This window comes from Notolepis coatsorum, assembly GCF_963971535.1.
Source record: "Notolepis coatsorum genome assembly, chromosome: 19".
NCBI classification, from domain to species: domain Eukaryota; kingdom Metazoa; phylum Chordata; class Actinopteri; order Aulopiformes; family Paralepididae; genus Notolepis; species Notolepis coatsorum.
The window spans coordinates 55,293,260-55,320,342 of NC_140183.1; the positions used below are offsets into that span (position 1 = coordinate 55,293,260).

At 45.4% G+C, this 27,083-nt stretch overlaps 1 protein-coding gene across 1 annotated transcript in view; it reads left to right on the forward strand.

Moving 5' to 3' along the window:
- Positions 1-818: 818 nt before the first annotated feature.
- The window catches only part of ppp1r8b (protein phosphatase 1, regulatory subunit 8b), a 39,908-nt gene continuing 13,643 nt past the window's right edge, over positions 819-27,083 (forward strand). Inside the window, exons 1-5 of the mRNA XM_084335862.1 lie at positions 819-891; positions 1,429-1,489; positions 2,055-2,208; positions 3,004-3,221; positions 22,063-22,207. Coding sequence (XP_084191988.1) covers positions 830-891; positions 1,429-1,489; positions 2,055-2,208; positions 3,004-3,221; positions 22,063-22,207 — 640 coding nt within the window. The 5' untranslated portion in view covers positions 819-829. The remainder of the gene's footprint in view (positions 892-1,428; positions 1,490-2,054; positions 2,209-3,003; positions 3,222-22,062; positions 22,208-27,083) is intronic.

Genomic DNA, 27,083 nt, shown 5'->3' on the forward strand with positions numbered 1-27,083 from the left:
ATCTGTTAAATAAAGTTTTCATTCATTAATTCAATCAAAAACCACAAAAATGAACAAGGAAGTTGGTTGTTCGCACAATGCGTTAATTTCTTGGGTTCTTTTTTTATTATCACTTTTGTGCTTTTTTAAATAATATTTTATATTCAGATTCAGTTTTTATTGCCTATATTTATTGTCTTTCTATTACCCTGCCCATACCTGTACCCCCACCCCCCTCCCATGTGCTGCTATATGAGGCCTGCATTTCCCCTAAGGAATACCTTATCTTTTAGGAGTTAAAATTGAATTAACAGGACTAGCTGAATTGAAGTGTGTACAGATGAAGTGCATCAGCCTGTCTACTTCCTCAGACGTCTGTGGATGTTCAGAATGGCCCCTAAGATACTAAAGAACTTTTATACCATAGAGAGCATTACCATGTCAGGTATTATCACTGCCTGGTATGGAAACGGGACCGCAAGGCCCTGCGGAGAGTGGTACGGTCAGCCAAGTGAATTCCAGTCAGCCAAACAAATTATACAACAAATTATACCTTGAACCTGGGTTACTGGAATAATTCCTTGTACACTGGGTCTTGAGATCTAGCCTCGTGAAACTAGGGCCTTGTGGGCAGAAAACTACTGCTCTAATGGACTCCATAATTTTTTCTGGAATTTGTTATAAAATGATAATTGTGTATCTATGCCAACCGCCAATAAAAATTGGAAGAAGTATGCTAATAAATAAAGTGTAGGCTGAATACTGAGATGTTGGTGGAACAGCAACTCCCAAGAACCGAAGGCTCCCTTTTACCCAGCATGCAGTGTGGGTTGTAGAAGATGAAGCAAACATGGCGACTAAAACAAGCAAAGAAAGTCTTCCCAGTGCTCCACCTTTCGATTGTCCATCATGGTGAGCAGACACATCATCAAACTGCGCGTTTTATTGTATGATGTTAAAGCTCAGTCGGCTACAAATCCATCCATGCGTTACTTCGCTGTGGTTGAGTCAACCTCGGCTCAGCTACTTAACGGACGCTTGCCTGCTGAGGTTAGCTCATGCTAGCGATTGGTTGCTAGCTAATGTGATATTACACTGCAGTAGGACACTACTCCAGTTAAGTTAACGTTACACACATTAGTTAATGTTAGCTACAGGACAAGCTTCCCCTAATCCCCTGTTGTTGTTATTATTGTTGAAGGATCCCCCAGTGTTTCATTCCCCCAGTGTTTCATAGTCAAATCTTCATTGAAGATTCCCTGCGTTTCTGCTTTCCTCGTTTTCTCTTCTTTCTTGCACCCTTGAGCTGGGCTTACTGTTAATGTTTGCTAGTAACTAAGGTCATGTTATACTTAAAGATCTGCGAAGTGAGGCAACCATATTAGTCGCCATTCATTCATTCATTCATTCATTCATTCTGTTGTGCGTGTTATTATTTCCGCTTTTCAGGGCAGGCAAGCCGCCCCCCGGGCTCCATCTAGACGTGATGAAGGGGGACAAACTGGTCGAGGTAATAACTTTGTCTTCGTCATCAAACGTCTTACATTGGTTGGACATGTGTGTGGCCATTAACATATCTGGTGGCTGGTAATTGGGGTATACAAGTCCATCTCTGTTTTGAAATCAAGACTGAAAACTCCCCTCTTCAGCCATGATTTTCTTTGATGTAGTTCTCCCTGTTGTTTGCTGTGACTTCTGTTTTTCTTTTCTTTTTTAAAGCATCCTTGGGTTACATGAAGGTGCTTCAAATTAAGTTTATAATAATAATTATTACAAGTTCTTCATATCACTGATTAGGCTTCAGATGATGCCTTTGAGCCAGTCGCACCAGATACAGGCTTGGCAGCCCTCCCCTCTGCCCTGCTGTGTTGCACACTCGGTATGGAGTTCCATGGCTGTCTGGCTACAACGCCGTGCCACAGCAAACATGAGCCCTGATATTTAAGCTTTTCAGTGAGAAGTGACACTGTTGAGTTATGGCTCAGAGGCACAGAGACATTTGAGGTCTGTTTTTCACATGTGTCTTATCTGTGAGAACACTGTTGTTACGCATGTGAAACGTGTTGTTTGTGTAGAAACTGATCATAGACGAGAAGAAGTTCTATATGTTCGGGAGGAACCCGGACTGGTGTGACTTCACCATGGACCACCAGTCGTGCTCCCGTGCCCATGCCGCGCTGGTCTACCACAAGCACCTGAAGAGAGTCTTCCTCATAGACCTCAACAGCAGTAAGATGTGCATTAATTCCTCCTACTTAGAAACACGTCATTCGCTGGTGAATGCGCAACTGCACATCAACAACTTATTAATGTTCCACCGTATGACAGACACAAGGCACATTTACTACAGTACATTACATGTAGTGCACAGGGATAACATGATAACACCCGATACTACAGGCAGTAGACTATTACATAATGTATTTATAACTACTTTACTTGTGAAGATAATTTTACTTTACCCCCTTAAGTCAACCCTAATATGGCATTAAAAACTGCATCCATGCATTCCCTGAAATCATTCAGTCCCATAAAATATTCTTACCTCTTGATGTTTAGGTGAATAATCTGTCCCATCGGCATGTGAAAACTAGGGATGCACGATCCGACTTTTTCAGTCCCGATACCGATACCTGGGCTTTGGGTATCGGCCGATACCAAGTACCGATCCGATACCCATTGTTCAATTAATAAACTGTATGCCTCACTGTGTGGAAGAGACTGGGATAATTATTTTGTGCAAGGCAACATCAGGCTTGACTTAAAACACTACTTTCCTAACTTAGTGAAACAAAATGTAACAAATAGATATAAATGTCATCTGTACATATATATATATATATATATATATATATTACATTATATACTATTATATTATATTTTATATGTATTGAATAAAGCATAAAAAAAAAGGTCACCGATACCCAATCTAACTATTTTAGTCATATCGGGGCTGATATCAATATCAGATCGGTACATCCCTAGTGAAAACTCAAGACGTATCTGATCACCCTCACCCCACAGCGCACGGCACCTTCCTCGGACACATCCGTCTGGAGGCCCACAAGCCTCAGCAAGTTCCCATCGACTCCACCCTTTCGTTTGGCGCGTCGACGCGGACTTACACCATCAGAGAGAAGCCCCAGACCCAAGGCCCCGCTGGCGGAGGAGAAAACAAGACTGGAGAGGACGAGGAGCTGAAAGGACTCCTGGGACTGCCGGAGGAGGAGACGGAGCTGGAGGTGAGCTGGTGGACTTACTGGAGACAGGGTTTGCACAAGGTCCTTGAAGTGCTTAAAGTGCTTGATTGTTTACAAAAAAAAGTCAAGGCCTGGAATTCCTTGAAAACAGCCAATTTTTTAACAAGGTGCTTAAAAAGTCAGTGAAATTCAAATCACATTGAATGTTTTGTTCATCTATGATAAAATTGTTCTGAATCAAGAAATTGCATTTTTTGATCTAAAGTGTAACTAATTGTCGGAAATTATCCTTGATAATATTTTTTTTTTATCCACTTTTTTCTCCCATTTTCTATATTTTCTCCCATCCCAATTTCGTATCATCCAATTCAACCCTCCCCTGTCACGAACGCTGTTTCTTGCCTCCCACAATCCGGCTGCAATGTGGACTACCGTAAGTCATACATAGCACAAGTCCCCTCCGGTAACAGCAGTCGCATCTTTTCACCTGCGCAGCTCGATCTCTCAGTGGCGAGGAGTAACGCGTGGGAGGCTCACGCTGCCCCCGATACTTCCTGATTCTGCTGTACAGGCGCACCAACCGACCTGTAGGAGTCGCTGTCCACAACGTCCGATCCCCACCCACCGGCTTTCCCACCCCCTAATACTGCCAATTGTATTAGTATGAACGACCAGTGGCGTCGCGTGGGTAAAATAACAGGGGATGCCACATTTTTTTTTATTTATTTTTTTATGTATTAAACATTTGTATTACATTTTTTTTTCTTTTTTTTCTTTTTTTAGTCAAGCAGTCACCATGTACAGTATGGCTCGGCGGCCAGTCAAACTTTATTTTTATTTATTTAACAGATTGCAGAATGGGTACAATACAGTATGGCTCAATACACAACATTTTATAAGGGGATGCAGACCAGAGAAAGACGTTTGTCTTGTTTACATCAGGGTCCCCCATTTTCAATTCATAGTGACATTTATGACATACAAGACATCATGACATTTATGGCATAGGGACATACACAACATACATGACACTATTTCTGACACTGATCCATATATGTCCCTAGATTCAGATACCAAGAACATGCAAATGGGCCATTTAAAAAAAAATTGTAAATGTTTATTCTACGTCATTATGGAATGAGTGACATAAAAAAAAAGAAAAAAGTAAAAAAATAAAAAAAAAAATAAAAAAAAATTTTTTTTATTTTTTTTTATGGATGGAAGAGCCGCACATTGACGGGCAAAGAGCCGCATGCCCGCATGCCCGTCAATGTGCGGCTCTTCCATCCATAAAAAAAAATAAAACAAATTTTTTTATTTTTTTTTTTATTTTTTTTTTTACTTTTTATTTTTTTTATGTCACTCATTCCATAATGACGTAGAATAAACATTTACAATTTTTTTTTAAATGGTCCATTTGCATGTTCTTGGTATCTGAATCTAGGGACATATATGGATCAGTGTCAGAAATAGTGTCTGTTACTAGGCTTGAGTAAATTGTAATGAACCAAAGGAGAATATCAATTCTATTTAAAAAAAAAAAAATCTTTGACTGTAAATAACACCATGCTAAAATTGACCAGACCTGAAAAATCTAAGCAAATGAATAAAGGGAAGATGATTAAACAGAAGGTTTTGTAGATACAGTACTGAATTCTGCCATCTTTTTTATAATGTAAATTTCTCCACCATTTTTCATCATATTGCAACACCGTTTTTTGCAAGACGTTCACAGAAAGGTAGAGAAACTAACTGCGTTCTGTTTTATGGCAATAACGTTCAGGTTTGTGGGAGATAATCCCAAAAAATAAGAGAAATTAAAAAGTAAATACAGAAGTCAGATGATTGACAGGGGCTGGTGTGAGCTGGGTAGGGTAGTTTTTCGAAATTTGAAAGCCCTGAGTCTCTTCCTTCAAAAGACTACACTCACTTTTGGCTGTGCCACTTCCTCCTGTCAATATGCGCCGGTTTCCGACTCAATGCCCTGAGATTTCTATAATCTTATAGCTAATAACAGTTAAAATAATTGGTAAACAAACATAATGCTGAAAATATACACTTTTACTGTATATCTCGGGCTTAAGAGGTTAACCCTGTGAGGCCCAAATTAAAAAGAAATTAGCAACTTCAGAGGCCAGAGGGTGGGACATATAAACACATTTACTATCAAATAGCATTGTGAGGCTGAACAACAGGACCAATTGACTATACATGTGCTTAAAGGGGAACTATCTTATAAATGGCTTTTTTCAGTGTTTACCATTGTTTCTTAGCTATGTGGACTTATATTAATAGGATATATGTCTCTAATTCTCATATTGGCGAATTCTTCCAATTCTCCTCTCACAATATTCACCCTGAAAATGTGCATATCTGTGATGTCAGAGATTTCTCAGCTGCATAATAATGTGGCAGTTGATGTGGCTCTTGAGGTAGAAAAATGCGGTTTTTAGTACTTGATTAGAAATACAAAACAATGCATTTTTTTGGAAAAAAACCTAGGTGTTCCATAGACTCACAGGAATTGTGTAAAAGTGCCCAAATAGTGAAAGAAATAGTAAAATAGTTCCCCTTTAACATTTTTTAAATAAACATTATTTTTTTAAATGGCTAAAAGTGATTTTGTAATTTTGCAACCGTGGGTCTCACAGGGTACTTTTAACCCTGTGAGGCCCAAATAAAAAAGACATTAGCAACTTCAGAGGCCAGAGGGTGAGACCTATAAACACATGAAGGGTGCCGTGACTGAAAAAAAAGGTTGAGAAACGCTGGTATATGGTGTGGCTCTTTGTGGTACCACAGTCATTTTTTTGTGGCTCTTAGTCTCTGACTGGTTGGCCACCCCTGGTCTAGAGTCTAGACAAACAAGACGAGACAAACGTATTTCTCTGGTCTGCATCCCCTTAACAATTGTGTGTATTGAGCCGTACTGTATTGTACCCATTCTGCAATCTGTTAAATAAAGTTTTCATTCATTCATTCATTCATTCATTCACGTGTCTGTTGCGCGGCGCGCCCAGCCATCAGAGCGCTCCTACTGTAAAATGCGGAAGCAGCCTCAGCCTCAGTTTTACTCGTTTATAAAAATGATTTAAAATGTTTATTAGCAACGCCGAGCTTTCAAACCCTGCCGCATCTGTGTGTGAAACCCTAATGGAACGCTGGGTACCTTGACATTTATATCCGATATATTTTGGACCCACCGCTAGCTTTTAAGCAGTGCTTGATGGTGCACATTAACCTGGCTACTACGGAGGAATAAGTGACTGCGTATTCCAGCCCCTGGCTTGCATTGCAGTCATGAAAGGGTCTACAAGCTTGCCTGATAAAGTTAGTTAGAAAGTTAGTCAGGCTGCTCAGTGCTTACCTGGTCAATAATGTGGTCCTCCTCTTGGACAGATAGAATAATATCCACAGTGGTGTGCTCTGCTGGTCCTCAGTAAATGTCCCGCCGGCGAAAATAAGTTGCTATTAAAGTGCTAAATGTTAGATACACTAATAGAGGATTCGAACGTGCCCGCTCTGTTAATAAAATTTTCAATCAATCAATCCCGCGAGGGGATGACGTTCAGACGTGTTTTTTTCTTACAATGGCACTGTAGTAGACTGAGTGACGACAGACAGTTTGATTGACAGTTTGATACTACTAATGGTTGTCACGTTAGGTAGTCAGGTGGAAACGTTCTGACCTGCCCCGCCTCCAGGGCGAAAAATTTACAGAGTGCAGAGGGGATGCCACACTCATGATTCTGCTCACAGCCCCGTTTTAAACTTTTAAGGTGTGGCAGTCAGCTCGAATCTGATTGGCTAGGATCTGTTTTGGACTCTACATACATGAATCACATGGTTGAGGCTGGAGAAAGAGACCTACCCCCTGCCTCCTCTCTATAGCTGCAGTGAGCACAGTGAGTCTGACTGTGTGTTAAGAGGGAGTGAGAAGGAGAAGAGGGAGACATAAAAAAAAAAAAAAAAAAAAAAATGTAAACTATATTAAAAAAAATTATATATATATTTTTTCATATTTCATATTTGATATTAATTCATATTTTAATAGGGAGGCCTGGCTGCGTGTAGCTTCTGTCAAATGAGCCATACCATTTTCCCCATAGCTAATATAGAATATATAAATAGCTCCGCAAAGATCATGAATTATTGCGAAAACAGTAACGAAAAGCCGGCCTACTGACCGCAAGATGCGCGGCCAGCGTGGCAGAGAATGAGTTGATGGTTATTTATTCATCTGAAGCTTCTATTGTGATGAACCTTGAATTAATCTGTATCCTCTAGGGATGTACCATATATCGGTGACTATATCGGTATCGGCCGGTATCTGTGATTTCTTTTCATATATCTGTATTGGTCCGATGAGCAAAACTGGGTAGACATTTACATTTAGCTAACGCTTTTATCCAAAGCGACTTACAAGTTTGTACGACAAGTCATCAGGAAGGGTACAACTCTATCAGCTGAGTAATGTTCATCAAAGTGTTGCATGTTACAGTGTAGGTTAGTTTATTAGGACAAGTGCATGACAGTAAGGTTAGTTAGGGTTAGAGTTTTATTTTTTTAATTTATATTATTATTTCAGATAATGGTTGAAGAAGTGCGTCTTAAGTCGACGGAGGAAGATTGGACGGTTTTCGGCTGTCCTAACTGGGGTGGGTAGTTCATTCCACCATTGTGGGGCAAGGACTGAGAATAGGCGGCATCTCTTTGATGACCCTCCCGGGGCTTGGATAGGAGTAGGTCTGAGGCGGCCAGAAGATGCAGAGCGTAGGGGTCTTGGGGGTGTGTAGTTAGAGACCATTGACCGGAGGTAGGCGGGAGCGGTTCCCTTTGCCGCACGGTATGCTAGATCGAGGGCCTTGAAGCGGATACGTGCAGCAATGGGGAGCCAGTGCAGGTCCCTAAGAAGTTGGGTGACATGGGCCGACTTCGGTAGGTTTGAGATCAGGCGGGCCACTGCGTTCTGAATGAGTTGAAGAGGCTTGGTGTCAGTGGCCGGGAGGCCAGCGAGCAGTGCGTTGCAGTAGTCGAGGCGGGAGATGACTGTTGATTGGACGAGGAGTTTGTGAGTAGATATATACTGATAAACAAACATATCGGCCCGTGATAGTGATTTCTTTATTGATTGCATCGGTCCGATGGGCATAACTGGGTAGGGATGGGTACCGAATTCGGTACTTTTAAAGGTACTTACCGAAACACGTCGGTACTACCGAGTATCGATTCACGGGAGATACCGTTTACATTTTTTATTTTATTTATTTTATTTTGTAACTTTTCTGTTCATGTCAACGCTCACACGCACAATATACGCTTACCTAGGATTTGACTTGATTCAACAACAAAGCAGTCGGGGCAATGGCAAGCCGAAAACGGTAGAAAATGTGGTTATTTGAATTTTTTTTCACAACCGAGGTAGGTAGATAACATTTTTAGAGACTAAAGTACAGAAAAAAGGTACCGTTGGGTACCGGTATCGATTCACAGGTACCGGTACCGTATCGGTTCAAATGTGAACGGTACCCATCCCTATAACTGGGCCGATGTGAACAACTGATGATTATTTCTCTGTCTAGCTGCTGTGTGCGTGTGTGTTTTCTTTTTTTGGCTACGCAGTTTGTTTGGATAACGTTACTTGCATGTGAAATTGACACAGCACAGGATTGTGGGCTGAACATTGTTTCAGTATGTACAAAATTATTATTATAATTTTTTGTGTGTCTTTCTCAGATTTTTCTCTGTTTTCTCCCCGTCCCAATTTAGTCGTTATGCCAATTCCCCCCCCTCCCCTACCTGGTTGTTGTGCTCATGTTCTCCTACTGGTCGGTACAAGGGAACCCTGAAGTATCCGCACGCTTCCTCCGACACGTGCGGCGACAGCCAGTGGCTCTCTTCTCACCTGGCAGCGAGGGCTCTCATTGGTGAAGTGTAACGCGTGGGAGGTCACGCTGCCTTCCTCAAGTCCTGCCTCCGCTGAGCAAGCGCCCAGACCTGACCTGTCTACAACGCCAGTTTCCCACCCACGGCTTCTCTCCCCCTAACCCAGCCAAACGAGTTAGTATAGCGATCAGCCCAAGCCAAGGCAATGCTGACTCCGGGAGTCGAGAGACCGCAGTCTCTTGCATTGGTGACGAGCGCAATCTCCGCTATGCCACCTGACCGCTGTAACTGAGGGGTACAATTCCCTGACTGTATTGATAAGTATGGTATTATTAAACCACTACCGCTTGTACTTTAACTTCTGGCCATCCAGTACATGATATAGATATGATGAACACTTTCCCACCTGATGAAACGAAGTCCACACAAATGTATAAATCGAATATTTTATATAGCAAAGGGTATATACAACGTTCACTTAATGACATTTATGATTTGAAATGCACTTGTAAGGCAAATGAGTATTCGTAGGTAAATCAACATTGAATGTCCAATCTCTGGTTACGCAGGGAGCAAGTATACAACCTGGTTCTTTAGGGAACTATAGCGATGGTACTTAAATGATTATAGCTGGATACACTAAAGGGGGGGTCCCGCTGGTTGTAAGTCAGTAGGGGGGGGGGGGTTAGAAGAGCCGCTGGCGGTATCCCATCTGGCCGACGATTTCTTGGGAGAATTCAGAGTGCTGAACACGGTGCCCACAGAACCTCGGTCCACAGATGAATACAGCTGGACCCTCTGGTGGACGGTAGCTGCCGGTCCACAACGAAGAGACGTGAGGCGACCTCACTCGGGGTAGAGCGCCGTCTCACCTGGACTCCTCTCCGGGGGGTAGTTCCAACACTCAGCAGTGTTGGCCGTTATCCATGGCATAATCAAAGCACCCAAAGCATGTAGATAATCCAAGCCGTGGAAGGCTCGCCGTCGTCCGGGTAAAGTAATCCAATGTACAGGTCCACTCGTCCTGGCCCAGAGCTCCTCGGATGCAAGCACCACACGTGGTCTGCCCAGCCTGGTTAAGACTCCAGATAACGTCAGGAACGATGGGGGTACTGCTCACTTTATAACTCTAACCGAACGATGCACCATACATAATAGACTATTATTAGCTTAATAGAAATACGTCCCACTCGACGGTATAGTGCCAAACTATGACAATTCAACTATTAATCCACACAATGTCTCAATGCCTATTCTGAGGCCAAGTAGGCCTTACTGCACCACACGTGCGTCGTGGGTGAGGCTTCGCGTCTGTTACTAGGTTGGAGGGTAAAGGACTAATGGACTAAAAGAAAGTTCTACTTTACTTGCGCCATATATATATGCGCTGTGAACAAATAGTACCATTCGTATTTCGCCAGACGTATTCCTACGCGGAACCGGGCTTGTAACGACATGTTGGTTGGCACGATTGAACTTGAACCAAGGGGCTTGGCTGCTGGCGCCAGGTTCTCGTCCAATGGTAGAATGAAACTATTATGGGCTGTTAGTAGACTAAAGGGATATTCAGTGCATATTGTACAAGGAATATACAGGGGATATCAAACGATATACAAATACTATTAAATATATATCCATAAATAAATATATATATTCGGTTTAATCTGATCCTTCACAACAGCCGCCCCCTAATTAGTCCCACCTAATTAGCTAAGCAGAGACAGATTAACCGCACTGTCTACCACTCAAGGTCCGCTGTAAGGGTCAGTCAACTCACAAAGTCATGGGGTCATGGTCATCATCGATAGTGTCTGGGAGTCGGGGCAGTTCTATTAGCCTCGCCACGGGTCGTGTGTAAGTTCGCCCTTGGATGAGCACTTCAGCTGCTCGGACCTTGCCATCGGCACCGGTGATCACTTTGCTTACGCGGCCAGCCGGCCACATAGCTCTGGGTAGTGACTGGTCGATAATCATGACGACTGTTCCTTCTGTCAAATTGTCTCTCTCTTTTACCCACTTCTGGCGGGTCTGTAGAGACGGTAGGTAGTGGAGTAGGAAGCTGTTCCAAAACTTGTCAGCTAGCACTTGACTGTACCTCCACATTCTTCGGCCGTTCGCTTCTTCAGGCCTGTACATTGTCTGGGGTAGCGCGGGGTCCAGCCGCCCCATCAAGAGTGTGTTGGGGGTGACTGGGTCGACATCTGCTACATCACTGGAGACGTAGCCGAGGGGCTTGGATAGGGCTGGGCGATATGGAAAAAAATCATATCGCGATAACGATATGATAATTTTATTTTATTTCTCGATATTGATAATTATCGAATTGTTATAAGTATAAAAGAATTAAAACATTTTTTTTTATTTTTTTTTAACAACAGATGTATGTTTATTTTGCAGCAATTCTTTGTCATTGCCGCCATCTTTAGTGTTACATCCCCTCACACTCCAGTTCTCAGGCTGCAGCTGGTTTAAAAGCTAAAGTAAACCGGCTTCTCTGCTGGCTGTGGCTCCAGAGGAGTTGAACAGTTCTGGCTCTGCTAGTTTATTTTTGATCTTTTGGCGCTTTTTTGGTGGACAAACCACCGCACATGTGCACTGTGACTCGTGACTGGAGTCTAGTTCTGCTAGCACACATAGCCTACTGTGTACAGACGGTTTCAAAATGTATTTTAAATTAGAAAGCAAACAAAATAAATGGACAAGAGAAAAAGAAATCTGAATTTGGTCAGTATTGTCATTTGGACAAGCACAGCCATTACTTTAAGTTGCAGGCAAGAAAGACAAGTCTGTCCACTGTCTCTGGTTTTAAAACTGCCCTGTTGCAGGTAAGAAAAAAAAAAAAAAAAAAAAACTTTTTCGATTTTTTTTTATTTCCGATATTCGATATCGATTATTAAAATATATCGCGATATTTATCGTTATCGTTATATCGCCCAGCCCTAGGCTTGGAGTTCAATACTCCCTCGATCTCCGTGAGGACTGTCATTAGGACTTCCTCCGCCACAGTCTGGGCCCCAAGCACGGCGTACAGGGCTGTCTTTATAGAACGTACTTCTCGTTCCCAGGTTCCACCGAAGTGGGGTGCGTTCGGGGGATTAAACTGGAAGTCAATCTGGGATGGAGCGAGGTGGGTCTTAAGTTCTGGGCCCATAGCTTGGAAGCTCTCTCTCAGCTCTCTTTCTCCGCCTTTGAAGTTTGTCCCGTGATCAGACAACAATGTAGACGGTTTTCCTTTCCGTGATGTGAATCTTCGGAAGGCCATAAGGAATGAGTCTGTGCTCATGGTCGGAAGGAGTTCGATATGGATCGCTCTGGTGGTCATGCATTTGAATACAATACCACACCGCTTCTCGGTTCCTCTTCCTCTCTTTATATACAACGGGCCAAAACAGTCCATGCCTGTGGAGTGGAATGGCTTGTCGCCGAGTCGGAGGCGACAGGGAGGTAGGTCAGCCATCCGGGCTATGCTGGGCTGCGCGCGCCACTTTCGGCAGTCTAGACAGGTTCGCTGGAAGCGTCGCACCGCTTCTCTTCCTTGAAGTATCCAATAGCGACGTCTGATCTCCGCGAAGACTCTCTCTGCTCCTGCGTGGTGTACATCCTCGTCGTATTTCTTTATGATCAGCTCTGTGACCTTGTGTCGGCTGTTCAAGACTATCGGGTACTTAATGTCATCCGGTAGATCGGGGGCTCTCCGCAGGCGACCACCCACTCTGATGAGATTATGGGCGTCGCTCTCGGGTGCCAGGTGGAGCAGTCTGCTGTCTGATGGGACGGGCTTTCCTCCCTGTAGACAGTCTAGCTCATCGGGGAACGAGTCTCTCTGGGCTCGTTGTAGTAGAAGAAGTTCTGCTTCTTCGTAGTCAGCTGCTGAAATGTCAGTGGTGGACTGAATCTCTGGGTGGTGCCACAGGAATGTCTTTAGCTGCGCACTCTGTAGGGTAATGCAGTCATCTATGTTGGGGTCTGTGGAGGCGACTGTGCTCAGTCCACAGAACATAGGTTTCTTGTTCTCAGCCTCCTCTTTACTTGCTTCCCGTGGGGTGGGCGTAGGCCACTCTTCTTCCGGGAGCTTGAGGAATTCTGGTCCGTCACTGTAGATGTTGCGACGGGTGAGGTCATCCAGGGACATTCCCCGGGTGATGACGTCAGCTGGGTTGTGTTTGGTGTCCACATACCGCCAGCTCGCTGCTTCTGTTAACTCTTGAATCTCGGTGACTGACTCCCACGAAGACCTTGTATCTGCATGAATCAGACTTGATCCATGTGAGTACTGTCGTGGAATCTGACCACAAGATTGTTCTGTGCACCGGAATGGTGAGTTCACGTTGGATTAACGTGGCTAGATGCGCTCCTGCTAGGGCTGCGCAGAGCTCTAGACGCGGGATAGATTGTTGCTTTCGTGGGGCTATTCTTGAGCGAGCCAGGATGAAAGCAGTGTGTATCTCTCCTCCCTTCTCTTGGGCACGCAAGTAGGCCACCGATCCATAGGCTACTTCGGAGGCGTCACTGAAGACGTGTAGATCCATCTTGCATGTCTCTGGCCTCACCGTGGGTGGGAAGTAGCTACGGCGTATATTGATGCCTGGGAGTGAGCGGAGTTCCGTCTCCCACTCTCTCCATGTGGAGGCAAGGTGTGCGGTTATTGGGTCGTCCCAGCCCTGGTCCTTGTCCCATAGTGCTCGTACAATCATCTTTGCCCTGGTGGTGTAAGGTAGAATACATCCCAACGGGTCATATTGTCTGGCGAGTGTTCTGTACACACTCCGTCTGGTGGTCGGTATCGCCGTCGACCTTCCCTGCTCTGGAGTCAGGGGTTTGTGTCTATAGTGGAGCGAGTCTGTTTTGAAGCGCCAGACTAGTCCTAGTGTCATTTCTTGGGCTTCTCCTGGGATGGTCGCCATCCAGGTCTCGCTGCTGGCAGCCTTGTCCGCGGGGGAGAGGTTGCGCAATACGTGCGGGTCACTGCTGGCCCACTGCCTGAGATCAAAGCCGCCTTTGATCAGGGAGGCGCGTAGCTTGATTAGGAGAGCCTCGGCTTCTTCTTGAGTCGAAACGCTTTGTAAACAGTTGTCCACGTAGAAACTGTTCTTCACACTGTGTCGGACCTCTTCATCTGCTGCTGGGTCCTCTGCGACGTGTTTCTGTAGTGCAAATGTAGCACAGCACGGGCTGCATGTGGTTCCGAAGGGGAGTACTTCCCACTGGTAGATGGCTGGGTTCTCATCTCCGATCCTCTCTCTCCATAGGAACCGCAGCAGGGGCTTGTCCTCCTCCACTAGTCTCACCTGCAGGAACATCCCTTTGATATCCCCGCTGATAGCCACCTTGTCCTGGCGGAAGCGCAGTAGCACGCCCAGTAGGGAGGGGCCGAGTGTGGGGCCGGGCAAGAGCTCTTTATTCAGATTTTGGGATCCGATCTGGTAGCTGCAGTTAAACACAATGCGATCCTTGCCGTTGTGGTGGACCTTGTGGTGCGGCACGTACCATGATTCGGTCGTCTGATCGGCCTCTTTAATGTCAATCTTTGTCACGTGTCCCGCTGTGATTAGCTTCTCAATCTCAGCGCGGTACACACTCTCTTGAGCGGGGTCTTTGGCTAGGCGCCGCTCTGTGTTCAATAGATACCGCTCCGTGGCGTCTTTCTTTGCGTGAAAGGTGGGCATTCCCTCTCGCCTCAGGAGTGGAGTTGCGTATCTCATCACTCCGCCGACTGTGACTCTCTTTGTCCCTTGCTCGAGTAGGTTGATGGCGTAAATGTCTTCTTTAGAACGAATGTCTTTCTTTTCGTTCTTAAAGGGCATTGTCTCTAGTGTCCATAGCCTCTCGACATGCTGCAGGAGAGTGGTGTCTTCTTCTGTCGTTCTGGAGTGGAGGCAGCTAGTGGCTGCTGTTCGGTTGAGAGATTTAGCGAGGGGGCCTTGTAGTGTCCACCCTAGGCGGGTCTCGACTGCTGCAGGACAGCCTCGGGGTCCTGTATGGACCCGGTCAATCGGGACTATGAGTTCTGCATGGTCGGAGCCTATCGGCAGGGTCGGGGTGGCGCCGTCTATGAGCGGGATAGGTAGTTGACGCAGGTGCACATATTTATCCATCAGCTTGGCGATGGGGTAGGTGTACTGCGATAGTCCTATTTCTTGGCTGGTGAAAGCATTTGTAATCCTATACCGTCGCTCTGGCTGCCCGCTTGCTGCGATAGTGAAGGAGACATTCTCGCCTTTTATCGTCTTTAAATCTCTTCTTATTGTCCGAATCGTCATTTGGTTCTCGCTCCCCCGCAGTCCCAGCTGGGCCGCAGCGGACGCGAGCAGAAGGGTCTTCTCTGACCCGTCATCAAGGACGGCGTAAGTGTCCATGACTTTATCTTGGTAGCTCAATGTCACACGGACTACCTTTAAGAGCACTTGGGCGCCGCTGCTGCTGGCGGGGTCAATGTACATGACACTTGCCCTGGTGCCGCTCGATGGTGCAGGTGCAGGCCTTCTTCTGTTACTGTCGTGTAGTATATCTAGATGGGCTCCGTCACACCGACTGCACCTTTTCTTTAGGCGGCATTCGGCTGCCATGTGACTGTGCGCACATCGGTAACAGCGCCTGTTGGACTTTATCCATTGACTCACTTCTTCTGCATTCATCTTTGTGAACAGGTCACATTGTGACAGCCAGTGTTCCTTCTCACAGTAGGGGCACACCATCTTCCACTTCTCTTTTCTCGAGGGGGTACTGTGGCTCTTACTGCTCGGTACTGACTCTGATTGGTGCATGACAGTCACCGATCTTCTTCCATCGTTTATTCTCCTGGGTCCCTCTCTGGAGCTTGGCGTGCTCCGCACGAACGTATCCAGTCGTAAGCTGCTGACTTCTCTCGCCAGGAAGTCGGCTAGATCGAGGAGGGATGGTTCGGGACCGTTAGGATCACGGTGGTCTCTCTGCCGCCTAAAACGCTCTTGTCTTGCGGGTGGCAGCTTCTCTAGAATCCTCTCGACGTTAGAGTTGGCGTATAGCTCATGCATGCCCTTTTCCCGTTGCGCTCCCAGCATCCCTACCAGGGACTGCACTTTGATTGACAGGTCGTCTAATGAGCGATTGTCTGTTGCTGGGGGTAGGCGATCAATATGCCTCATCTCTTGGATTACGTAATCCCATATACGTCCATATCTCTGGTCCAGCGCTGCTAGAGCCGCGGTGTATGGGGTCGTAGAGGTGGCATAGGCTAGCGCTATATTGTGCGCTCGCGGTACTTTCAGGTGCTTCAGTAATATTGCATACTTGTGGCGTTCATCAACGACGTCCACCATCATTGTCTCTAAGCACATCCGGAGCTCCGTGTACTGTGCTCGATTCTCATAGGTGAAGTCTGGAAACGTCGGCGTGGCAATGTATGACGCCGCGGATGGCTGATACATCGGCGAGCGTTGGGGGAGAGACCTCCTAGGCGAGTCTCCTCTTGCGCCTCTCTGTGGGCTGGTACCGACAGGGTACCATGGCCCGCTGGTCCAGGTGCTATTCCTCGGGGCTGGTCGTGCGTCGTGCTCACCCGTGAATAGAGTCGGGGGTCTGTAGCGCAGCGCCGCGGGGGTATAGCCTGGGCTGTACTGGACCTCCTGGTCCGGTGGAGTACTGTGCTGTCGTCGGGCTTGGTTCTCCTCCTCTCCCTCTTCTTCTTCTATCAGGTCCTCTAGATCCTGTAGTCGTTTATTTAGCTTCTCCGCAGTGTATGCCGCTCCTTCCTTGTAGCTGGGTCTCGCTTGGACCGGTCTGGGAAGGGGGTCTGCGGGGGGTATAGGCTTGGTCTGTTGGTCAAGTTCAGGGTCGCTTGCTCGGTTAGGAGACGCTGCCCTTGACTGTTGTCTCGACGAGTTCCTTGAACCCCTGGCGGAGGGAGAGGGTGTTGCCTTGAGGATCAGCTGCTCCATTAGTTGCGCTTGTAACTTGTCGCGCTCGGCTTCGCGCTTGGTGAGATCTGCTTCTCTTTGGGCACCGGCAGCGGCGCGCTGTGCGTCGGCCCGGTCTCTTGCCATATTCTCTTCCGTCTGAAGGCGTCTCATCTCCAGGCGTATGCGCTCTTCTTCGCTCCGTTGCTGCGCTTGGAGTTGTTCGCGCTCGATAAGCATCTGTGCTTGGAGTCGATCGCGTTCGCCCTGAAGTCGATCGCGTTCACCCTGAAGTCGATCGCGTTCGGTAGAGGCTGTCAGGCTGACGAGGAACGCCTGTTGTAGCATCCTCTCCGCTTCGCTGGGGGAAGACGGTTGTAGAGGTGAGCCGCTCCTGGGTGAGCCGCTCCTGGCTGTACTCGTTGGGGAGTCCTGGCGCTCTATTTCCTCGGCGCTCTCCTCCTCTTCTTCCGTGCAGAGTTCTCTCTCTGTAGGGTTGTCTTCCTCCCGGGGCTGGTCGGGGACTACTTCTTCGGTATTGGCGGGGGGGGTAAAGGCATGTCAGCTCCCTCCTGGTCCCCACCGTGAGCTTGGTCAGTTACATTAGAACCCACTAGGGCCTCTGTGGTTGGGGAAACCTGGTCGTTAAGGTCAGACATAATTTTACTTTCTACTTTTACCGCGTTTACCGTTTGTCGAAGGCTAGGTAGTTGACTGACAGCGTAATCCTCTAAGTACTGAGGTGGCTGTCGTCTGCGCTGCGGGCGTTCTACGTTAGGAGGACCGTTTCGTGGAGTGTTCATCATAGGCCATTTCAATATTAATAACACTATATTAATATTACACTAGTTACCCTCCGGCTCGAAGGACCAATTGTAACTGAGGGGTACAATTCCCTGACTGTATTGATAAGTATGGTATTATTAAACCACTACCGCTTGTACTTTAACTTCTGGCCATCCAGTACATGATATAGATATGATGAACACTTTCCCACCTGATGAAACGAAGTCCACACAAATGTATAAATCGAATATTTTATATAGCAAAGGGTATATACAACGTTCACTTAATGACATTTATGATTTGAAATGCACTTGTAAGGCAAATGAGTATTCGTAGGTAAATCAACATTGAATGTCCAATCTCTGGTTACGCAGGGAGCAAGTATACAACCTGGTTCTTTAGGGAACTATAGCGATGGTACTTAAATGATTATAGCTGGATACACTAAAGGGGGGGTCCCGCTGGTTGTAAGTCAGTAGGGGGGGGGGGTTAGAAGAGCCGCTGGCGGTATCCCATCTGGCCGACGATTTCTTGGGAGAATTCAGAGTGCTGAACACGGTGCCCACAGAACCTCGGTCCACAGATGAATACAGCTGGACCCTCCGGTGGACTGTAGCTGCCGGTCCACAACGAAGAGACGTGAGGCGACCACACTCGGGGTAGAGCGCCGTCTCACCTGGACTCCTCTCCGGGGGGTAGTTCCAACACTCAGCAGTGTTGGCCGTTATCCATGGCATAATCAAAGCACCCAAAGCATGTAGATAATCCAAGCCGTGGAAGGCTCGCCGTCGTCCGGGTAAAGTAATCCAATGTACAGGTCCACTCGTCCTGGCCCAGAGCTCCTCGGATGCAAGCACCACACGTGGTCTGCCCAGCCTGGTTAAGACTCCAGATAACGTCAGGAACGATGGGGGTACTGCTCACTTTATAACTCTAACCGAACGATGCACCATACATAATAGACTATTATTAGCTTAATAGAAATACGTCCCACTCGACGGTATAGTGCCAAACTATGACAATTCAACTATTAATCCACACGATGTCTCAATGCCTATTCTGAGGCCAAGTAGGCCTTACTGCACCACACGTGCGTCGTGGGTGAGGCTTCGCGTCTGTTACTAGGTTGGAGGGTAAAGGACTAATGGACTAAAAGAAAGTTCTACTTTACTTGCGCCATATATATATGCGCTGTGAACAAATAGTACCATTCGTATTTCGCCAGACGTATTCCTACGCGGAACCGGGCTTGTAACGACATGTTGGTCGGCACGATTGAACTTGAACCAAGGGGCTTGGCTGCTGGCGCCAGGTTCTCGTCCAATGGTAGAATGAAACTATTATGGGCTGTTAGTAGACTAAAGGGATATTCAGTGCATATTGTACAAGGAATATACAGGGGATATCAAACGATATACAAATACTATTAAATATATATCCATAAATAAATATATATATTCGGTTTAATCTGATCCTTCACAACAACCGCCCTTGTACAAAATTAGTTTATCATAGGAATTAGTTTTGTTTATACAGATATCGGTGCATCCCTAGTATCCACCCTTGTAGCCTTGATTAGAACGTGGCCTTGGCGTGACTTTGTGGCTGATGCTACCACATTCTTTACATTTAGTCATTTAGCTGACATTTTATCCAAAGCGACTTACAACTCTTTCAGCTGAGTAACAATGTTCATCAAAGTGTGAAACTAAGTGCTGCAGTGTTGAGTGTATAGTAGTAGAGACATATTTGTATATTAGGAAGAGTTGGGCTGGGCGATATAACGATAATTATCGCGATATATTTTAATAATTGATATAAAAAAATATATACCGTATATAGATTTTTTTTTCTTTTCTTTTTGTGACCTGCAACAGAGCAGTTTTAAAACCAGAGACAGTGGACAGACTTGTCTTTCTTGCCTGCAAGTTAAAGTAATGGCTTTGCTTGTCCAAATGACAATACTGACCAAATTGAGATTTATTTTTCTCTTGTCCATTTATTTTGTTTGCTTTCTAATTTAAAATACAGTTTGAAACCGTCTGTACACAGTAGGCTATGTGTGCTAGCAGAGCTAGTCTCCAGTCATGAGTCACGGTGCACATGTGCGGTGGTTTGTCCACCAAAAAAGCACCAAAAGATAGAAAAGAAACTAGCAGAGCCAGAACTGTTCAACTCCCCTGGAGCCACAGCCAGCAGAGAAGCCGGTTTACTTTCGCTTTCAAACCAGCTGCAGCCTGAGAACTGGAGTGTGAGGGGATGTCAGGGTTTCCGTTAGAAAAAATTGTTGCCGGTCTCTGCGTCCGGCAAGATTTCAATCTACCGGACAAATGGGATCAATTCAAGTTTATTGAGCTTAAAAACAATTGATAGGCAGGCTATTTTTATAAAGAATGACATCCTCAAGGCATGTAGATTTATAATATTTTAACTTAAAACTAGGCTACTTTTGCGTATATACAGTCATTAATATATTCCAAATAAAATAAGTCACTCGAGACTTCGTGCTGCTGCCGACTTGAAATCAAATGGGTGTCGGTGGGCAGTCGGCCCAACATTAACACTGGTCGCCAAAACCGCCGTACGACGTCTTTCCTCGCCATGCTCATTCTGCCAAAGACGGCGTACCAAGTCTTTGATATCAATATTTCAAAAATCTGTGATCGAAATCATATTTCTCCCCCGGAGACTTGAGATCTACTGTTGAGCCCCTCTCAACTCTCCAACGGTTCAAGAGCGCCATCTGGTGGCCGATCGGATCGCTCAGGGCGGAAACAGGAAATGAAAGCTGGTGCTCATTTCAATTCGGTCCGATCACTCGGTAATAGTCTCAGGACTCGAGCTGATCACAACGGATAGCAATCCGTTACCAATAACTCGATAAACAACATGATTTGGACGTATATACTATTATACAACCTGGAAATGGATCGAATATTTCTACATCCCATAATAGGAATATTTCTGTTCCACGCTCATCGCCCAACGGCGCGAGGAAGCTACGGTAAGATTCAACGTTATTTTTTAACGTGTTCGATACTAACTGCTCTAATGATCATATCACCCACACTAGATTAATCATCTAACGTTGGCCACGGAATTATAAACGACCCCCCCCCCCCCATCCGGTCATCATCAGATCATACGTAGTAACTTCTAGAAGTACGTCCATTCCTATCAAACTGTATTTCATCATCAATATAATGCATTTGGAGCTATAAATCACGTTCTGGAGAAAGCTGCAGAAAACGATAAAAACATACTTATACTTTAGACCGTATTTTAGTATGAATATGTGAATGAAAAAGTATAACGTTGCTACACCCTGAACAATAGATATAGGACGTTGAATGGGCCATAGTAATGTCAATTTAGCAATACAATTAAAAAAGTTATAGCCCTACAAAGAAGGGGAACTTCTCCATGTTAAATAGGGCTGGCGAAGGATGGTAAATTATGAATTTAACCCTGGCGATCAAAGTGTTAATAAACGGCAGTCTGTTATAATCACATTTTTATGAGCTAACGAATTCCGTTATATTGGACATTTGTATTAATTATATCAAGCGAAGAACTGAGAAATTTGGCAGAGAGAGACTGCAACATTATCGTGGGTTTGCGTGATGACTATCTCCGCCTCCCAACGACTTGGTGCTGGATTTGCGAGAGCGTGCAGCTGCAGAGCCGCAGAGCCAGCGGTGCTTTCAGGTCCGGTCTGGGGACCGCTCAGCAGCGCCCCCCACCCAACAGCTGAATTGCCAATGGCTGAATTGGAGTATTGCACTGTGCGGGCACAGCTCTGTGGGCTCTGCGGCTCTGCAGTTGCATGTTCTCTCAAATTTAGCACCACGGCCAAGCTCCCGCTGACGCATCGTTGTCATTATTAGACCTGCTTGGTGAAGCAACAATGAAACAAATGTAACTATTTTAATACAATTCAAATTGTGCTTAGAGGGAATTATTTTCACCGGACATTATGACCGGATAGATTTAAATATGTCGGACTTCCAACAGATTTTCCCGGTCAAAAACCGGTAATTACCGGACAACGGAAACCCTGGGGGATGTAACACTAAAGATGGCGGCAACGTCAAAGAATTGCTGCAAAATAAACATACATCTGTTGTTTAATTAAATTAAATGAAAAAATATTTTTTAATACTCTATTATTTTTTTTATCAAGTGATATGATATTGTTATCGATATCGTTATCGCAATATCATTTTTGGCCATATCGCCCAGCCCTAGGAAGAGTGCATGATGGTATAAGACGGTAAGAAGGTTAGTTTTTTATTATGTGCATCATTCTGCTTCCTCTCCCCATCTAACCGGGTCAGAACCTGACTGAGTTCAACACGGCCCACAACAAGCGCATCTCCCTCCTGACCATCGAGGAGGGGAACCTGGAGATCCAGAGGCCCAAGAGGAAGAGGAGGAACTCCAGGGTTACCTTCAACGAGGACGATGACATCATCAATCCAGGTACAAATTAGGGCTAGACTTGTAGGAATTTTTTTTACTCCAATGCCAAGTTTGTTAAATTTCCAGTAACCTGTGTAGACAATTTACAGGTTTTACTCTAAGGTAATTTATGTACAATCGCATCACAAAACTGTATAATCTAATATGCTGTTGAAATTGATTAAATATGTAATACATTTATTATGTTTTAAGGTAGATGTAATTGTAACTGTTTAAAATCAGACTCATACTTTGCTTAAATACCATTATTTGGACTAAGGTCATAAGAGCAAGATGCTCTTGCCTAGTGAATGATCAAATACAGTAGAGTAGACCCCTTTACTGTTTGTGAATGGTGATGCCGTTTACTGTTGGAAGCGTCCAGGTAAAGTCTGGATGAAACCATGCAACGTTTGAAGACCTGTAGTGTTCATGCGCCGGGTTACCTTCGCCAAGTCAAATGCTTTCATCCAGAATGTCCCAGGAATCTTTACGGGCAGAAAGACAGCAGAGTGCAGTAATAGTCTAACCAGGTTTGCAATTTAAACACCAAAGATCCCGACCAGCTCTGATGCTGACTGCAGCAGTTTCACATTTTGAGAGCTAATTCTATTATTCCAACTCAAAACATATGTGTGCATTTTGGACATGGAAGCAGAATTTCGCCTACAAGATGATGTTGGTGAAAAAAGGGGTCTGTAGGCAGATTCCACCATATTTGCACGAGATGAGGTAGATATGCAGGAGGTCATGGATGTTAAATGATTTGCATGAGATGAGGTTGATATGAATATATCATCTCAAGGGACACCAATGAACTGAACAAGTCTCTGGAGCGTAACAGTAAGAAGCATTTTGTATAAAAGTATTCTGTACTTCTTAGTGTTGTCAAAAATATCGAAGTATCGATACTGAATATTTAAAACTGCTTCGATACTCATTTCCCGAAATACCGATACTTTCTGCAGTATCGGTACCAGCTGGCGAGTGTTCTACAGCAAGTTGTTGACGCGCTGTTCCGCCTGCTCCGAGTCCAGCCCTCCCCCTCACAGAGCAGTCTTCAGTTTGTATTTGTAAACAAGAGCTTTTAGCTGAAAATGATGGCAAATGCAGAGCCTCCGCAACTTGTGCTTGTGGATAAAGAAAACAGCAGAAGTGCTGTTTGGAGGTACTTCGGGTTTGAAGTAAACAACGAAGGACAAGCTAAAGCTTCCCCAATGCTATTTGCAAGCGGTGTTACAGAGCAGTGCCAGCGCGGATCTCCATAAAGAAATTAAAGAGGTTCGTGACAGCTGCTCTTTCAACGTCACTGTGACTGAAGCATTAAACCATTAACTCTAGTTTAATACATGATACGTTGTCTACTGATGGCGCATAATATCAACAGCTGATTCGTTGTAACGTTACAGCTACCAGCTAACGTTAGCTACTGCTAGCAGTAGGGGTGGGACGATACATCGATCCAGATCGATACATCGATGTAATTATCAACAATCGAATCGGATCGATGCGATGTAATAAGATCGATTCATATCGATACTCTTATTTTGAAAATCCTGTGGCGAGTCTCATATCCGCCCAAGAACAACAGCAGTAGCTCCGTGTGTGTAGACGTTACAGCATAGCATTCTCCCTTTCTGTGTGTGTGTGTGCGCGCGTCTTTGGAAAGACCAGATGAGGTCAGAGGAGTTTGATGTTTAAATGTTATTTAAACATAAACAATATAATACATAATAAATGTAGGCCTATACATGATCATGCAACATCAACAAATTGTTGTAGGAACGGTTTGGGAGAGGGAGGTTGTGAGTTTTGAGTTCCAAAAAATGTAGCTTAAAGTTTAAAGCTCAATATATAAAAAGTGGCACTTTACAGTGAACAGGAGGTCTATTTGTATTAAAAACAATAGATTGATTTTCCTTTAAATGTCTGGAAGAGCTCAAAAATACAAATGTCAAATGATATTTTCATTACCTTTTTTTTGTTGATCTAAATGTTACTGATTGTGTTAAATGGGCATATGATATCATCTCATATCGATCGCAGGCACCTGAATCTAATCGTATCGTATTGTATCGTGAGAGACTTTGTGATATCGGCAAATATCGTATCGTTGTCCAAAGAATCGATATCGTATCGTATCATGATGAAACTGGTGATTCCCACCCCTAGCTAGCAGTTAGCTCCCTTAACTTAGCTGGCCACCGTTATAAATACTGCATGGAAACGGAGTAACGTTAACGTGTAAACGTTATGTCGAGGTCATACAATACTACAGTCGACATAAGGTTAACGTTACCCCGTTTCCACCAAGTGTTTAAATAGCAGCAATCTTGTTGAAAATGTAACATTACTAAAATGCTCCGAGCATAGCCTCTCTCTCTCTGTCTCTCTCCATCTACCGCTACCTCTCTCTCTCTCTCTCGCTCTCTCTCTCTCTCTCTCTCTCTCTCTCTCTCTCTCTCTCTCTCTCTATCTACCGCTACCTCTCTCTCTCTCTCTCTCTCTCTCGCTTGCTCTCGTTATCTTTAAATAAAAACTGTTACTAACTGTTCAGTTTGTGAGGTACATGCAACACAGATTACAGTGTTTACATCTGTCTGCTTGAGAAAATACCATGTTCTGCATTTGCAATAAAAATGATTGAAGTGAGATGAACAGTTATTTTTAAATGTGTGATCTAAAGATAAACAAAGGGTTTTAAAAGTGTTATATTTATCTTCTCTTATAGTACCAGACTCGAAGCTGAGGAGAATCAACCAGCAACAAAAGCTAAATTTGTTAAAAAAAAGTTTTTTCTTTTTTTTGGGTATCGAAATGGTATCGAAGTATCGATACTTTTCAAGGTATCGTATCGAAGTCGAAATTCCAGTATCGTGACAACACTAATGTGCGTTTGATGGTTGTTGTTGTGTAGTGTTCATTGTTCGTTAAGCAGCCTGATGGCCTGGGGATAGAAGCTTCTTCTGAGTCTTTCTGTGCTCGCCTTGAGACTCCGGTATCGCTTGCCTGACCGCAGCAGTTCAAAGAGGCAGTTGTTCGGGTGGCTCGAGTCCTTAATAATTCTCTTAGCCTTCCCCCTGCACCGCTTGTTGTAAATGTTCTGGAGGGTGGGGAGCCCCCCCTCCGATTGTGCGTTCGGCTGAACGTGTCACTCTTTGTAGTCTGCTTCGGTCTTGTGCAGTGCTATTCCCAAACCAGGAGGTGATGTTGCCAGTCAGGATGCTCTCTATTGTACATGAGTAGAAGTTCTTAAGGATCTTCTGACTGACTTGGAACTTCCTTAGGCGCCTGAGGAAGTAGAGGCGTTGTCGTGCCTTCTTCACAACACTGTCAATGTGTGAGGTCCATGTCAAGTCCTCGGATATGTAGGCTCCGAGGTACTTAAAGCTGTTGACTCTCTCAACCGGTGCCCCGTCGATGCTGAGGGGGCTGTAGTCCTTGACCCCCGACCTCCTGAAGTCCACAATCATCTCCTTTGTTTTGCTGACGTTCAGGGAGAGGCTGTTTTCCTGGCACCATCCCGCCAGGACCTTGACCTCTTCCAGGTAGGCCCTCTCGTCGTTGGCAGAGATCAGGCCCACCACCACTGTGTCGTCGGCAAATTTGATGATTGTGTTGCTACTCCGCTGAACCACACAGTCGTGTGTGTACAGGGAGTAGAGGAGGGGACTCAGAACACAGCCCTGGGGGGCCCCTATGTTGAGGGTGATGGATGAGGAGGTGCAGTTGCCTGCTCTCACCACCTGGGGTCTGCCCGTCAGGAAGTCCAAGACCCACTGGCAGAGGTCATAGTTCAAGCCCAGGTCCCTGAGCTTGGCTATGAGTTTGGAGGGGACTATGGTATTGAATGCCGAGCTGTAGTCGATGAATAGCATTCTCACATAGTTCCCCTTCCTCTTGTCCAGGTGTGATGCTGCTGTGTGCAGCACATGGGCTATGGCGTCCTCCGTGGACCTGTTGGGGCGGTATGCAAATTGCAGGGGGTCCATGTTGATGGGGAGGGAGGAGCAGATGTAGCCCTTTACTAGCTTCTCAAAGCACTTCATGGCTATGGAGGTGAGAGCTACAGGGCGGTAGTCGTTGAGGCAAGCAGGCTTGGATTTTTTGGGTACAGGGATAATAGTGGACTTCTTCAGGCAGGTGGGGATGACAGCCTGTTCTAAGGACAGGTTAAATATGTCAGTGAATACCGGGGCCAGTTGGTCGGCACAGACTTTTAGGACGCGGCCGGGGATGCCGTCCGGTCCTGCTGCCTTCCTGATCAGGGGAGGAAATTAGGCCACTTTACTCGCCAAATGCGAGTATTTTTTACGTTTGGAGAGTAATTCATGAAGAGCACTCGCCAGTCTGGCGAGTACTAGTAATTACAAAACAAAACAAAAAAAATCATTCTGCAATCTGCTGATTCGCTCACTGGCACAAGCCGAACTCTGACTCCCCCCTTGATTCCTCCCATTTGCGCCTCATAATAATCCAACCATAACCAATGAACATCATCGTTGTACAGATGCGCTCTAAGCTCCTCCAATGAACACTCATTTTCTAGAAGATGCCGCCCATCTAGGGGAAGTGGACAGATCACTGCGCGCGGACCTACAGACTCCTGCCACCGGCTTGACAACGTAGACAAACTTAGACAAAAACCCATCAGTGGATGAAAATAATTGCATGTAGAGTCGTCGCTTTCGGATATCAGTGCGGTCTGATGGGGGCGAACAACAGCATGCGACGCGTCTCCTTCGAGTCGGATGAGAATGACAAGTCAACCAGCATTAGCCGGCTAGCTACCTAGCATGTAACAAGCTACCATAACGCGCGTTCAACATAGTGGACTATACTGAGCGAGCGGCTTTGCTTAAATGCAGCCGAGTGACATTTTATTATTACCGGGTTT